Source organism: Oryzias melastigma, linkage group LG8, assembly GCF_002922805.2.
Source record: "Oryzias melastigma strain HK-1 linkage group LG8, ASM292280v2, whole genome shotgun sequence".
NCBI classification, from domain to species: Eukaryota; Metazoa; Chordata; class Actinopteri; order Beloniformes; family Adrianichthyidae; genus Oryzias; species Oryzias melastigma.
The window spans coordinates 13493134-13510505 of record NC_050519.1 but is presented as its reverse complement, the minus strand read 5'-3'; the positions used below and the strand labels follow the sequence as shown (position 1 = coordinate 13510505).

Genomic DNA, 17372 nt, shown 5'->3' with positions numbered 1-17372 from the left:
ACAACAAAGATACAATCATCTGGATTAGGGGGAAGTGTATTTGCCAAAGTGATGGATAACAGTGAAACTGGTAAGTTATTTAAAAAGTAAATTGTGGGACTGTTAAAAGATCCATGGGTGTGGCACTTATCAGCACGATTGAAGACCTAAACAAACCAAAAAACAAACACAAATGGGGCAAATGAATACATGTAATGTTGCATGATCTTTGTCAAAGGGGCTTGAGCTAAGAAAATGCAGATCTCAGGCACTCACTGTAACAAAACAAGTGCTAATTTGCATTTGAGACAGTCTTTATTTTAATTACATTTAAATATGCTTTATTTCTCTGTATATATATAACATTCAGACATATTTTATTTTACCAGGAAGTTTCATACAAAACAGTTATATAGCTAAACAGAAATCGCAACCTAAGAATCATCTGCTCTAGTTTCATTTTCCCTGAAAGGAAGTGCAGGGGGAGTGACTACTGGGCTCACAAAAACAAAGTACACATACTCGAATGCAGCCGTGTCATGCAGGTAAGCTCTTTTTTCTTTGTAACAATGTATCAATTTACCAGTCTGTATAAAGAAAAAGGGTACCTTCAAGTTAATGTACAATATGATGTCATACTTACAAATAAAATATGTTTTATTGTTTATTATTTTACACTGGCATATCGTAAGCTACAGTGCATTTAGCTGTTTTTTCTGAAACGCTTTTTTCCACAACTGAGTCGGATTTTTAAGTGAAACTCGAATGTTTTTTTTTTAAAGTTTGAAGTATTTTTTCGGTCTATAAAGCACTTCTTAAATACTGGTATTCTTGTTTATGATATATATTCTTTATTGCAAAAAATTAGAAAAAAAAAAAAAAAAAAACCCCAACTTCCCACTTTAGACACTTCTATCCATAAAACATTGTTTTATTTGGTCTTCTATTAAAACAGTAGTGGTTGATCTAAAGACTGTTATTTTTTTTGGTGACCCATTCACAGCTGATGACCTTTAGTCCGAGCAGCAGATCACCAGGAAGTTGAGCCTTCAACCGTCTCCACTAAAGACATCAAAGTAAGAGCTCTTTTTTTTTTTTTTTAACAGTAAATCTGTTAAAATCTGTAAAATTTTCATATGGGCAAATGATTTAAAAATGATTGCAAAAATGTTGGCTTTTGATTTTTAAATATAACACATTTATAAGAATATTTGATATGTCAGTTAGACAAAACAAAAAACAAAAAAAAACAACTCTTGTTTGTTACAGGATGAAGAAGCTGCAAGTGATTACAGGATATTGCATCGTCCTGTTCCTCATCCTGACTTCGACTTCTGCGATAAAAAAGCTCTCAACCATCGATGACCTTAAACAAGTGAACTTCGGACAATCTGTGCCCACACACAGTCTTCTACTGTTATATTGGTTCGCCAACACAGTTGATATTGACAATAACGATCTGATACGACTGACATTTGACCCCAACCGTGAAGATTATGGCTCACATCATTATGGAAACTACGAAAGACTGCTGGAACCACTACCTAATGGAAATGTCAGATACAGGTACTACACTGTTGGTAACCTCAATCCCGAGACGTCCACACAGCTTCCATCCTATGTTATTCATCCAAGAATGGGCTTTGAGGGAAGAAACCGGGACCGGATTATATTCAGAGTCAGAGAGCAGAATACAGGAAGGCAAGGCGGATCGATCATAGACCAAGTTTATATTACCCAGCATTACCAGCAAGCTGATAACCAGGGGACAAGGTATGATCCAGAGCACACGTACAGAGTTACTCACAGCCTTTTAAACCAGATTAGAGAGTTTTCTTATGAAAGTTACGGAAACGTAATGGAAGACCTCAGAGAGCTCAGAGATAACTATGGAAGTTATGCTGATGAGAACCAGCTAAAATACATTAAGAACACGTGGGGGGACCTTGCTTGTCTTGGACTATTTTTGTATATTATTATCCAAGAAAAACACTCCTCACGCCAACCAAACAGAAGACAGCAACCACCAACAAATCAGAGGACAAATTCAGATTTTGTTGTGAACATCCCAGCAAGCACCCGAAGAAGCATTCCTGGAAATTTTGCATGCCTCAGTATAGCAAATCAGAGAGACACCATGAAACTTAAGGTAAAGACAAGCCCAAGCGGTACTGCCATGATACATTGGAGCAACGTTCCAGAATACATTTTAAATGAAGGTGTGATGGTAGCTCTTTACAAGAGTGATGACGATGACAAGGCCTTGAATTACAAGTCTATTGAAAACAGGAAGTCTGGACAGTATGACACAAAAATACCCCTGGATGAACACCTACAAGCTCGGCTGCACAAGACACAGACATTATGTTTCTTCTGGAAAAGACTCGGAGAGGAGATAGAAAGAGGAGAAGAGTTTAAAAATCCAAAAGCGGTCGATATCAGTGGCTCCGAAACAAAATTACAGTTGTTTGCGAGAAATGGGAAGGCTTGTGCTCGTTTGTATGTGCCAAAATATGTGGACTGGCAGTCCACTTTCAAAGAGGCCTGGGTTGGTTTCTACAGCTCAGGAACAAAGAGTGCAAAAAACTATGAATGGTGGCAATGGGAATGGGTGACAAAGTTCAAACCTAAGATGAATTTTCAAGACTTTTCTTATGACATCTTTGAGTATCAATCAAGTTTGACGATTGCTCCAGGAGTCCAAGCAAGACTGATGTTGCGTGGTTATGAGGAGAAAGTACGCACCCCTGGCTGGAATTGTTGAGAAGTGAGGACAATCGTGATGATTTATTTTAAATATGAATTCATGAGATGTCTGCATGAAACTGCACTGATTTTTTTATGAACTGATGTTTAAAGAAATATACTTGATGCTGTCAAAAGGACAATTACGCTGTTGAAACATGATCTGTGAATATTTCATTTTTTCCTGTCTCATTTTTAGCTTGTATTCTTAAAATGTTGATGAACTGAGAGTATGAAACTGCTGTCCACACTGCCGAATCATTTCCATTTTTAATAATAAAAATTGTTTTACATTTACACTTCAATTGTAAAGTTTCAGTATTTTTTCATAAATCATTTGGTTTTTAAATTTATTTTATCCATCTTCTGAAACAGTTGAATTTCTTTCGAAGTCATGGGGCTGCCAGAACCAACTCAGTTACTGTTGGGCAAAGGAAGGGTACAACCCGGACAGAGTGAAAATATGGCAGTTACACCTGGGAACAATTTAGAATGATCATTCAGCCTACGAGACATGATTTTGGATGGACAGAGGAAGTCAAAGTGCCTAGAGAAAACCAACACATGCAAGAGGAGAACATGCAAACTCCACACAGCCAGGATTTGAACCTGGAGCTTCTCACTGAGAGGCAAGAGTGCTAACCACTACACCACTGTGCAGCCCTAAACTTCCTATATTTACTTGTTAGATTGTTTCACCGCTGAATTTTAATATGTTCTCTTTGCTGGTTTACAAGTTTCTCAACTATTATTTTCGTTAAATAAAAGAAAAAATATCAGTACGTTTTGATCACAGATCTTGCACATTTTCTTTAATCAAATGGAATGCTTAGGATATATATTTGAAAGGCATTTATTTTTCAATTTGAAAAACAACAATGTCCATGAGACAATTTTAAACTGAGTTTTTTTTTTTCCAACAATTGTAAGAAAGTTTGTCCTAGTTTCTTTGATTTCCTTTTCTAATTATTTAGTTTAGTTCACAAAAAGAAGCAATTTTCAGCATTTTAATGAAAAGCAACAGAATTTTAAAGTTTTGTTTCCTATAAACTGCAAGTTGAAGTTGAAGGGACTGCCACTTCTCTCAAGGCATAAGTCACACCTACAGCAGCAGGCTAAACAGGTAGGTCTTCAATTCATGAAAACACCTTCAGCTCTTTTTTTGCTGTACAGTTTTAGTGTACTGGTGCATTCATTTTAAAATTGTGTTGATTTGTTTGTGCAGGAGGCCGTAAATTTTACGAGGGAGTATAATAGGCACAATAAAAGAGAAAAAAAACATTTCTACAACAAGAAGAAAACAGGTAATATTCAACAAAGATAATGTTGAGCCTTTGCAAGAATTAAAAACAGTATTTTCAATATTATGAAGCTCTAAATTCACAAGAAAAAAGTCAATTTTGTGAGAAAAAAAAGCTCCAAACTTATAATTGGCAACAAAAAGAACAGTGTTCCAGCACGAGACACAAAGACTGCATTTATTTAGCAGTAAGCAAATTTGTTTTCAAATAAAATACAAATTTATTGAATATATTATTGTGAGATGAAAGTGCACTGAAAAAAATAAGTAGGAAACTGGACTTCTTAAAATAGAAAATGTCACATTACATGGTACCAATTTCATTTTAAGCACTTTTTAAATACATTTTTGACTTGATTGACAGTTGCATTCCCTCAGACTTTTAAAGATAAAGCACTTTTTTTTCTCAAAGGAATACTTCTACAAATAATAATCGATCTTAGTCTATTTTCTTATAGCAAACATTTAAAAAAGTAATTTTGTACATTAATATATATATATATTTTTTTTTTACAGGGGAAAGAGATGGCAAAGATCACAAGTTGCTGTGTTGCTCTGTTCCTCATGTTAGCCGCCGTTGCAGCTGTACCGAGGCGTTTCAACTCCATTTATTACCTGCCCACTGACGCTCTTACGCTGCTTTACTGGTTTGCCAATAATGTAGACTTTCGTTTCAATGGCATCTGGCTGAACTTTGACCCAACTACAAGCAGTTATGGTTCACATCATTATGCAAATTATGAAGGTTTACTGGACAATTTACCTCCGACATACCAGTACTTTACTATTGGCAATATTAATGACGGTTCATTTCCTGAATATGTTCTTAATGCGAACGAAGAGAACAGGGCCCGAATCATAATTAGAGTCAGGAGAGACAACAACTGGCTAACAAATGGATTCTATATAACACGGCATACTGGGAATTTTCAAAATTCAGGATATGATTCCTCACAGACTTATGAAGTCCCTGCTGAAACGCTACGAAGACTAGCACAACTTTCTTTGACTGAAATTCAACGGAGAGCTGCTGACCATCCCTCTCGACTCCAAAGCAATACACCAAGAGTCGTTCCTCAAGGACATTCATTCTCCAACCAAAGCTGCAACGCATCCCCTCCAAGGCTATCCAGTGACGACAGCATTTTGTCCAGCCTGGGTTTTGCTTTTATATTCATTATGCTGGTGGTCTTTTTCATAATAGCTGGAAATGCAAAAGCATAAGCAGCATCAGCAAAATACAAAGTAGATATCTGGACAACTGCAGCAAATTCTCTTCAGGAGGACTTAATGGAATAAACGACTAAACAGAATTTCATTTTATTTGTTTGTGGGATTTACATCTGTTAATTTTTACCCTCAGGGTTTCTTTTAACCTTTTTCCTTTCTCTAAAAACTAAATTGGCCTCTATTTTGGTTTACAATTAAATGCAGTTTATAAAGTTATTAAAAGCGGACAAAAGCAATATACCGGTAGTGGTGCCAAATTTTTTTTTTTTTTTTTAATAATCGATTCATGCACAAACTGGTTGTAAAGCACACATCTTAACCATCATTAGCTTTAAACTAACTAAAAACTAGATAAAGAGCATTACCTGCTATAATGCTAGTGTGAATGCTGTAATCTGAATTTGGCAGCTGAAGATGCTAGTGCTGATAGCTGAAGGTGCTGAAATTGATACCTAAAACGCTGAAGGTGATAGCCAGCTAAAATATGAGTTAAATGTCATCAAGCCTAACAAACTGAAAAAAGCCTAAATCGGTCTAAATAGCTACAATGTAGCTGAAATATTAGCTAAATCCAAAATAGCCTAACAAGACAAAAAGAGATTAAATTAGCCAAAATAGCTAGCATGTTGCTGAAATATTGGCTTAACTCCAAATTAGCCAAAAAAAAACCAGAAAAAAACTAAATTAGCCAAAATACCTAGCATGAAATATTAGCCTAACTCCAAAATAGCCTAAAAAAACAGAGCTTAAATTAGCCAAAATAGTTAGCCTGTAGCTGAAAGAGTAGCTAAACTCAAAATTAGCCTAAAAAAACTGAAAAAAGCCTAAATTAGCCAAAATAGCTAGCATGAGATATTAGCTCAACTCCAAAATAGCCAAAAAAACAAAGCTTAAATTGGCCAAAATAGTTAGCCTGTAGCTGAAAGATTAGCTAAACTCCAAAATAGCCAAAAACAAAGCCTAAATTAGTCAAAATAGTTAGCCTGTAGCTGAAAGATTAGCTAAACTCCAAATTAGTCTAAAAAACTGAAAAAAACCTAAATTAGCCAAAATAGCTAGCATGAGATATTAGCTAAACTCCAAAACAGCATAAAACCCGTAATAGATGCCAAAATAGTCCAAAAAGCTAGCATAATGCAATTACAACTATCAACTTTACTACACTCCGACTCCGTATAATATAAAGCAACGACTGATGGTGGCAGCCCTATATACCAGCTACATATAGAGGAAACTTAAAGGATGGCTCCTTTGTAGAGGTTTCCTAAACCTCAACCGTGGTGCTCTGACAGCTCCACCCCCAGATTAACACAACCCTCAATCTCTGCACTGAGCTAGTAAAGATAAAAAAAATAAAATAAAAAAAACTTTCATTTTAGATGCAGAATACATTTATCTTCCAGTTGTGTCCTGTCTTCAATTCCACCTCAAGCCGATGTTTATTACTTTGGTTGCGTCGTTCATTTAAGACACCCCTCGGTCGGGCTTAGCCGTGCAGGAGGAGGTGTGTTTGTGTTGTGAAGCAGTGAAGCATGGCTAGGCCAACTAAAGGTAGAGGTATCGTATGTGCATCTACCTTTGAAGAACTTTGGATTATTTTCGTGGGAGAAATACAGACACTGGGATTTCTCTGGGATTACGCCATGAAGTGGCAGTGCAGCCACAAGCAGCGGCAGCTTCAGGAATCAAGTTGTTTTACTTCCGGGTAGAAACATATTCATGAAATATAACTAATATTTCATAAATAATTTGTTTCTTAGTGGTCTAAAGGTAATATATGATCACATATATGGATATAGTTTGCTCTGAAAAGGTTAAGAAAATCATGGTGTGGCCCCTTTAAGGAAACACCTACTATGATGCAAATGAATTTTTAAGTTTCATTTTCTAAATAACTGCCAGTTAAAAGTCAAGGAACACTCACTCCTCTTAAAGAAGAAGTCAAATGATTACAGCAGCCAACTAAAGAGGTAAGTCTTCCATCATGAAAATATTTTCAGCTCTATTATTTTGTGGTACAAATGTAGTGTATTAGTGCATTATTTTAAAATTGTGTTTATTTTTTGTGCAGGAGAGTGTAAATGTACGACGGAGTCTTATAGCGCCACCATAAAAGAAAAAAAAAACTTCTACAATTACGAGGAAAAAACAGGTAACATTTAATGGAGATAAAATTTTATATTAGTTTTCCCAATTCTGTTAGAAAAAAGCTGTATAATGAGAATTAGCGACAAAAAGAACAGTGTTCCAGCATGAGAGACAAAGACTCAATTGCGAAATCCCAATATAGCAGTAAGCAAATCTGTATTCAAATAAAATAGAAGTTTATTAGCTTCCTAAACTTTAAGCTTTCTTATCTTCTGGTTGTTTAGACTATCTTAAATATATATATATATATATATATATATATTATCTTTGATCAGATGACTTAAAAGAAACTTTAAAAATGTACATGAAAAACATTGTGATAGATTTGTCAGCAACAAGTAAAACCTGCTCAACTGTTGCATTCGCTAGCTTTATTAAAGATCCAAGAGTTTTGTTTCTTTTAAAGGACTACTTCTACAAATAATAATCTGTCTATTCTGTAACAATGTACATTAAAAAAATGAGTTGTGTACATTAATTCATGCACTTTATTTTTTTACAGGGGAAAGAGATGGCAAAGATCACAAGTTGCTGTGTTGCTCTGTTCTTCTTGTTAGCAACCGTTGCAGCTGTACCGTGTCGTATCAACTCAATTGAAGGCCTGCCCAACGATGCTCGTACGCTGCTTCGCTGGTTTGCAGAAAATGTGAACGTCAATTCAAATGGAATCTGGCTTAACTTTGACCCAAGCCCAGGCAGTTATGGCTCACATCATTATGGAAATTATGAAGATTTACTCAGCAATTTACCTTGGGGATATCAGTACTTGACTATTGGCAATATCAATGCCGGTTCGTTTCCTCCTAATGTTCGTAATGCCAATGTAGCGAACAGGGTCCGAATCATAATTAGAGTCAGGAGAGACAACAACCGGCGAGCAGATAGAGTCTATATAACACGACATACTGGAAACCGTCATGATTCAGGATATGATTTCTCACAGACTTATGAAGTCCCTACTGACATTTTACAAAGACTTGTGACTCCAGCAAGATATGCTTTACAAGCTACTTCGGTCTCCAACCACAGCTACTACGCACCTGCTCAAAGGTCGTCCAGTGACAACAGCATTTTGTCCAGCGTGTGTTTGGGTTTTCTACTCATAATAATTGCTATCTTTGTCATAATAGCTGAAATGCAAAAGCACAAGTAGTATTAGCAAAATACAATGTAGATGTCTGGAAAACTGCAGCAAATTCTCTTCAGTTAGACTGTGAAAGCAATAAATGACTAAACAGCTGTTAGTTAATGTTCTGTTACTTGTTTGTGGGATAAGCATCTGTTAAGTTTTACCATCAGGGTTATTTTAACTGTTTTTTTAAATCTAAGTTTAGAGGTATGATTTGCCTCAATGTTTGTTTACAAATAATTGCTGTTTGGAAAGCTTTTAAAATGAATATATATAGTACTTTAGGGTTTGTGAACTTTGATTAAAGCATATTCAATCTTTTGTAAATATGTTCTATTTTTCAATAAACAAACACATTTGTTTAAAAGAAATGATTAATGCTTAGTTTTATTTTTTTCTTTTAGCTACTGAAATGCCTTGAATTCCTTATTGACTTTAATTTTTGTGTAAAAAATGAAAAGGTTGTTTTGATTAAAACATTTCATTACATCTTCCAAATGTTAACAAAAAAGAAAGGCAGCCTCCAGAATCCAATTTAAACAGTCTAACTATGACACAACAGAACAATTAAGTTTCATTTTCTATAAACTGAAAATTGAAGGTTGAGGAACGGCCACTCCGCGCAACTCAACAGGTACGTCTTCCTTTCATGAAAAGATTTTCAGCTCTTTTTTTGAAGTACAAATTCTGTCTAGTGCCTTCCTTTTAAAATAGTGTTATTTTTTTGTGCAGGAGAGTGTAAATGCATGACAGAGTTTTTGTGCCACCATAAACAAAAGAAGACACTTCAACAACTAATAGAAAATAACAGGTAATATTAAAAAAAAAGGTTGTAGATTTACAAGTAACAATTTCAGAAAGAAAAGTTGTAAACTTTGAGAATTAGCAACAAAAAAGAGCAGTGTTCCAGCATGAGAGAAAGACTGAAATAAAAAAATGTAAATTTAGCAGTAACCAAACTTGTATTCAAATATAATACAAGTTATTAGTAAATGTACTGCAAATAAAAGGACATAGAAAAGAATATGTAGGAAACTGAAATTTTCACATTAATTGCGATAAAGTACTGGTAAACACTTAATCTGAAGATCTCTACTTAAAACTTTAAGCTTTCTCACCTTCTAGTTGTTTAGTATATTTTAAGGGTTTTTTTTAGATGACTTACTTGAAACTTTAAAAATGCAAGTGAAAAAAAATTTTAATAGATTTGCAACAGCTAAATGCTAACTACCTATTACTACAGCATATAATAATCTTCCCCATTTACCACATTTTTTTCGTGTTACCAAGACTTAATTTGGCCCTGAGGAGGTTAAAGATCAAGCTTTATTTAAGACTATTTCTATAAATAATGTTAGTCCATCTCTTCTTTTTTATAAGTACTAAACATTGTATAAAAAGGAATTATGTTTGTACATTTTTACAGGAGAAAGATGGCAAAGATCACAAGCTGCTGTGTTGCTCTGTTCCTCATGTTAGCAGCCGTTGCAGCTGTACCGAGGCGTTTCAACTCCATTAAAGATCTGCCCACTGACACTCGTACGCTGCTTTACTGGTTTGCCCAAAATGTGAAAATCTATTCCAATGAAATTTGGCTGAACTTTGACCCAAGCACAGGGAGTTTTGGCTCACATTATTATAGAAATTATGAAGGTTTACTGGAGACTTTACCTCGGGGATACGGGTATTATACTATTGGCATTAACAATGACGGTTCATTTCCTGATTATGTTCTTAATGCCGACGAGGAGAACAGGACTCGAATCATAATTAGAGTCAGGAGAGACAACAACAGGCAAGCAGATAGAGTCTATATTACGCGGCATACTGGGAACCATCATGATTCAGGATATGATTCCTCACAGACTTATGAAGTCACTGTTAATGTGTTACAAGAACTGGCACGACTATCTCTGAATGAAATTCAACGGAGTGCTCTTGACCGTCCGTTCATACTCCAAGTAAATGAATCCAGAGACGATTCTCAAGCACATTCCTTTTCCAACCAAAGATACTACACACCTGCTACAGGACCATCCTGTGAAGACTGCATTTTTCCCTGCTTGTGTTGTGGATGTACTCTATTTATAATAGTTCTAGTTATACTTTTGGTGGTCTTTGTCCTAAAGGTGGTAAATGCAAAAGCATAAGCAAAATACAAGGTAGATGTCTGTCCAACTGCAGCAAACCATCTTGTTAAAGCAGTAAAAAAATGTAATTGTATTTAATGCTGTTTATTCTTTACAGGATTTAAATATGTAAATTTTTACCATCTGGGTTTATATTTCAACTGTTTTTTTTTCCTCTAAAAACTAAATTTAGAAGTATGATTTGCCTCCATGTTTGTTTACAAATAAAGACTGTTTGTAAAGCTTTTAAAGTGAATATAGAACTTTAAGGTTAGAGGATTTTGATTAGGGCTGGGCAGTATGGATTTTTTTTATATATTAATATAAATTATTGTGCGATAACGATATATGTCACGCTATAATTGAAATAACTATATTTGTCAAATTGCTTAGACTCAAATATTTATTTCCTGTCTTTACAACACAGTTAATCTTTTGTAAATATGTTCAATTTTCCCAAGCAGAAATAATTTGTTTCAAAGTAATGACTTAATGTGTGGTTGTATTTTTCTTTTAGTTATTGAAATCTCTTGAATTCTTTATTGACTTCACTTTTTGTGAAAAATAATGAAAAAAGTTGTTTTGATCAATACATTTTATTACATCAACAAAGATTGTTTTTGTCTTTATTTTGTATGATTTTTATTGTATTGATAAGCATTACTCAAACTACATTTTAGAAATTATATTTATGATCAAGGGAAAAGTTGAACCAATGTAATATTTCACATTAATAAAACTTAATGTAATCAGTACACATCATGAAAAGCATAATTTAAATGTGTTTGAAGGTGTTGACAGATTAAAATCAGATTTCTAATTGGCATCACTGAGACAATCACAAATCTGACCTGTTCTTGTGGTTTGTAACTTAAAGCCACATCTCAGGAAGAATATTTGTGAACAGACTGGTTAATTTTTGCTAAATCTGAAATAAAACAGTTATAAAGGAAGATTTGGGAGAAATGTGAAGTGCCAAGTGTGGAATATTCTTAAATGTTTTGATCAGTAAAAATATAAAAAAAATTCTATAAGTATTCATATTTCTTGTAGCTATGTAACAGTTGTATAATATAAGGTTTTATCTTATTTAAAACTCAACAGACAATTGGAATCAATCTTTTAGGCCAAAACTTATTGTACTAAGCCTAAAACAAAAACTATGGAAAACAACTTAAGTTAGGAAAAATTTCATATGTCATGATCTCTTTACTATCTAGGAGGCCCACACAATACACGCTCCGATTGTCTAATTTACTGATTTCTAACAGTCAGGCAAGGAGCCTACACTCATTACATGAACAACACTCACAGGCTCCTTGTGCAGAACACAGGATTTGAGGGGAACCGAATTTTGTTTTTTTAAATGACTACGACACGTCTGTATGTCGCCCACTTCACCCTACATGTTGTATAAGAGTTCGTTACAACCGGTTGCTCGCAGTGTGCCCGGAGGAGGAAATGTGTATGAACATTTTTGTTCTAAGGGATCAACTGTTCACACAAAAAAAGATACAAGAATACCAACAAAAAAAAGTAAACTAACAAGTTCTTGTACACGTACGTATGTAAAAATAGTTTAAATAGCCTTGGAGTAAAGTATGCAATGAGTAATATGTTCTTAAAATGTGAGCTATGAGAATCTTTGCACTGTCATCATAAAAGAAAAACAAGTTTATTGTCAGAAAAACTTGCTCTTTTCCTAAAAATGATGGTTGTTGGTGCTCTGACTCTTACTAATGGTCAGCTGAACTATTGATCGACACCAGGTTGCTTTTTGTTGCAGCAGAAACATGGACATTCGTGGGTCAAAAACAACTTCTTTATACTATAGAAGTGTTTACTCAAACAAACAGTTTCCTGCACACAAATTATACTTCTACATTTTTTGCTTTGCTCTCACTCCTTGTACAGTCTCCTTCTTGCTCTTTTCGTGTTTCTTTCCTGCAGGGCCTCCCCCTCTACAACTCAGCTGTGCAGGAAAGTGCTGGTAATTTGAGCCAAATGTGGCAGAACTCTGGGACTCAATCCTCTCCCTTTTCCTTCCTCGTTTCCACGTCTTCTCACACCGGGTCACATTTCAGATCCATACCACATCGCAACTACGCCAGTGATGACACCCAAAAAAATAATAGAAAACAACGTTCCTTTTTAGGTAGACTGTTTTATGACTTCTAGAAGAGGAATGGCACCAATGGACAAAGAGCAACCTTTTAAGCACTCTTATTGTCAGACAGCAGAGCAACTAAGAAAATCTGTCACAAAAGTCTCTAAAAAGAAAAGCCCATTGCTGCTTTTAAAAGTGTTACAACTTCCTGCACACACGAGCATTCAACTTAACATTAATCCTTTGAAATGTCAAATGAAAAAAAAATGCCACTAAAATGGGATATTTGCACATTCAATACACTACAAATAATAAATCTGTATGTATGGATTACTAAAGTAAAGAAGGAAATGATAAAGGGAACAGAAAGATAATCAGTTGGACTTTTCCTACAGAGGTCAACTAAATAGAACTCATATTTTCCACTACATGGAACACAACAAGAACACAGTTTCCTCGTTCTTCACTTCTACAAAACTTAAACAGGTCCTGCTGCCTGAAAACATTCTTGTGCAGACTAGTTTGTGATTTGAACTTCAAGGAGTTGGCTGTAACAAATCAGAGCACCTAAGGCTTTAAACAAATATTTTAAATGCTGCAATGCCACATTTGGAATAAGGTCTTGTCAGGAGTTAAACACACAAAAATAACAAATAAAATAAATATCTCACAAAAGCAAAGTTAAAACAGCTTTGACTCAAAAGGCTTTACAAGCAAAATAATTACTCACTGTCAGTCGACCGGATTGTGGCTGGCTCTGTGTCAGGTGACTGCACCCTATCCACCCTAGAGTCTCCCAAAGAAGGCAGGGGAGCACTGGGTGCAGGTGGGTGGTTGTTCTCAGCTGGATTGTTTGGCACAAAGTTATCCAGATGTCTGACGGCAGACATCTCTGACTTCCTGGAGATGCCATCAACTGTGCTGAGGTTAGGGGAGATGGGGTCCGCCCTTCTCTGAGGAGGCTCGGGAATCCTGGATGACAGCTGAGCATCCATCCTCCTGGGAGGTGCAGGGGGCTCCTGGGCACGGGTGGTGCCAAGCTCTGCTCGTCTGTTGGCGGTGCTGGAGATAGAGTTTCCATCCAGGGGGTTACTCCTGCTGCTCAGACTCACCTCTGGTCGTTTTAGACCGAAGCGGGCTATTCCAGCACTGGGTGAGTTATCAATCTGCTTGGAGGAGACCTCTATGGACATCTCTGTGCGACGGGAGGAGGCAGCATCGGGGTTACGACCCCCGGATAACTCTATGCGCCTCATACCGGTTTTTGGGGAGCGTAGACTGGATGACTCAGACGATCTGGAGGAGGAGGAGTAGTCAGAGTTGCGAGAGCTTAAGTCGTAGCTCCGCTGGCTGGATGTAGACGATGTAGATGACCGAAGGGGAGTGGTGGCTCGACGAGACAGCGGTGAGGGATTTGTGACTGCATCTGCTTCCTCCACTTCAAACGACCGTTTCAGTGCTGAAAAAAGACAAACATACTGATGAGAAATAAAAATACTAAAAGGCCTAAATCTCTGAAGAATGTTTGTGAAGGGTTGAAAACATCCTGTGTATATATTTTGATGCCCACTGATGCAAGTAGAAGTCAAACCACTTCAAAGTTATCTTAATTATCTACATAAAAGCAAAACTATAAGTAATTTTTTTTATAAAATCGGGCATCATGAGGTTAAAACTGTGAGCAGCCTTATATGGTCATACATATATTTATAATCATTTAAAGAGAGGGTAAAAAAAGAAAGAAAGAATCCAACATGTAGCTAGTTAAAATCAAAGGATTGTTACTGCCACTTTCTTTGAGCAAGGCACTTGTCATAAATTGCTCCAGATAAGCTTTTGAGTAACCACAAGGAAATCTGTTCTTATATTTGACATTTCTTTCTTTCTTTCTTTCTCTTTCTTTCTTTCTTTTGTATAATAATAATAAATCTATATAACATGTACAGGAAGTTGTAGAATATAACAAAAAGTCCACATTCTCCTTCATAAACCTCAATAAAGAAAGTACTTTTTATTTTTGAATGTCTAAACTTTATTGTTCCTTTGTGTTTTGGTTTTCATTGCCTGCAAAGTTTGAATTTATTTAGTTTTTTTCACTATTTTGTGACAGAATAAAACTATTCTTTTCATTTATTACAAACACACAGCATTAGAAAGGGAAACTCAATAAAAATACATTTAAAAAAACTAACAAAACAGGTATTAATTGACAAGAGAAAATGTATTTTTCCTGCCATTTTCGGATGAAAAATTATATTTTTAAATGGCTTAGACAGAATAGACAGTAAATGTTGGCTGGAGGAACACGAAACGTGATAACCAACACCACCCCGTTAGGAAACAAAAGTTGAATATTAATATAAAGCAAACAAATAACGTGGAACAGTGAAACCTCAACGAAACCGCAACTCCTACCTGACTTGACACGTTTTACGTAGCTTTTTAGCATGTCGTTTGTAAAACAAACTCTAGAACAAAACTGCTTTACGAAGCGGTGAGTATATGAATGATGAGCCTTGGCGCCAACACACTTTAAAAAAAAATCCAAATTGAGTCTTAATTTTTAACAGTGAACTGAGGTAACGAAAAATAGCAACACAATTACTCCGCACGTGCTGTCCTTCCACTGGCCACGCCCACTACTAACGGCTGGACCTGGGATAGTTTTTTTGCCCCCTTTTGGTCACGTGACCATGTCCTGTTGGACTGACCCATATTGAGTACACAAAGAGTAGTGTCTAAAAAAGATGGTTTCTTCCAGTAGCACCACTGAAAGTCAAGCGTGTTTGAACTGTTTCATCAACATGTGTTTCTTTAACTACATTACTCAGGTTTGTGTTTTAAATATAGTTCGAATTATAGTGTTAAATTGGAGTCAAATTTGTATTAAATCTAGAAATAAGATATCTTTATATATGACTTTTCCTATCTGTAACACACTACAAATATTGATCTTAATTAGTAACCCAGATATGATTTAAAATCAGATTTACTCATAATGTATATACATTCTGTTACATTTTAGGGGTATAACAACTATTCCAACGATCCAGCTAGATTAATTTGTCTGAGGTAAGTTGTTAATCGAATCAAATCAAACCGATCAATAATATTTTTTTAAAAAATCGCTTAAAAATGGAAGAAATCGATAAATCGATATAGGAAAATATCACATGAATTGAGAGAAGGTAGGTTTATTCTACTATAATGTAAAAATGAACAATTATCTTTACAGTGGAAAACAAACTGATGAGAGCAAAAAAAAAAAAAAAATGATCAAGGGATCACAGACGATGTGTGGAAATACTTGAATTTTGTAGACAGGTGACCATACAGTGTGGTATAATGTTCCAATAATGTTCCCTGTTCCTGATCCATCATGATTTGAATAAAGAAATACTCATCTTAAATTATATTATATATGCAACAAAAACATATTAAAAACACCACTGGAGTGGATCTCTAAATTATTTCAAATAGCACAAAAAAAGGTTGTTCAACATAGATTTGCATTTTTGAGTTGCTTAATTTCCTAAATTTCATCCTGTTTGACCCAAAATTTGGGGAAGTTCTTTTTTTTTTTCTTAAATACTTCCTGTACTTCACCAATAGTGATACTTAGGGTGTGTTTCAGCTGTAACTTTCATTGTATACCACTATGTCCTACAAAAAACAGATTTTTTATTTTATTTTGGGAACACATTTACAACAAGTAAAGATGATTGGAGTTAGACTTTAAAATACACACATTTTCTTACTGTCTTTTAAACTCTGAGTTACATTTTGCGGGCTAAATATATCCTGAATGAACATTACAGTTGTTAAGATTTCTAAAAAAAAAAGTAATTGATGATGTATTTGGTTGCATAAATGGCTTGGACAAGAACTAATAAAAGATCATTTGACTGCTATGTAACTTCTGTACATTAGAGAGCTTTGTCACATTGCTTTTGATAAAAAAAAGAATATTATATACATCAATATTTACGCAAATTTTGTTTCATCTAAAAAAAACTCCTTTAACATTCCTTTTATTCAAATACAAGATTCTGCAGATATTACAGTTTCCCTGCAGTCACTTGTCTTTCAACACAAGGTTTGACTGTCCACAGATGTATTAGGTTACTGCAAATGCAAACGCAGTGTTTCAAACAGCAGCTGCCTCACGCTGAAATCAATCAACTAATGAAAAACTGGCTTTTATGAAAAGGTTTTACAACACCTGGAGTCTCTAAAATCTTTCAGCAAAAAGTCATCAGCTCATGACTTTAGGTAACCTGTTTGTACTAGATAAAAAAAGGCTACAATATGGCCCACGGGTAAAAATGTCACCAAAATACTAATAGGAATGATTTATGTGTACTTTTGAGAAAAATTGACTTAAGTTTTGAGCTGGTTGTGAGGTCCCACTCCCAACTTTTGCTTCCTGTTCCTTTTCCTTCTATAGATCTGTGCACACCTGGCAACTTTCCATCCCAGCTGCAGCGTTTTAGCCCACGGTTGTACACGCGTACACGTTCCCCGTCTTCATTTCCACACACTGTCAGGTCATAATTTACAACCAGTCGGATAACACTCGGGACAAGCCCAAAAGTGCAATCAGGT

The 17372-nt window shown here is 35.4% G+C and overlaps 2 protein-coding genes across 6 annotated transcripts in view; one reads left to right on the top strand and one right to left on the bottom strand.

The window, feature by feature from the left end:
- LOC112146351 (septin-9) overlaps positions 1-17372 on the bottom strand; it is a 68847-nt gene that overhangs the window by 19243 nt on the left and 32232 nt on the right. For 3 of the 5 annotated variants that reach the window (XM_024272133.2, XM_024272137.2, XM_024272134.2), the window contains one exon: positions 13498-14226. In XM_024272133.2, coding sequence (XP_024127901.1) covers positions 13498-14226 — 729 coding nt within the window. The other 2 variants (XM_036213285.1, XM_024272135.2) reach the window with 2 other exon arrangements.
- On the top strand, positions 447-3021 carry LOC112146352. Its single transcript, XM_024272139.2, has 3 exons — positions 447-524; positions 983-1055; positions 1249-3021. The coding sequence occupies exon 3, from the start codon at positions 1250-1252 to the stop codon at positions 2741-2743; it is 1494 nt and encodes a 497-aa protein (XP_024127907.1). The 5' UTR covers positions 447-524; positions 983-1055; position 1249; the 3' UTR covers positions 2744-3021.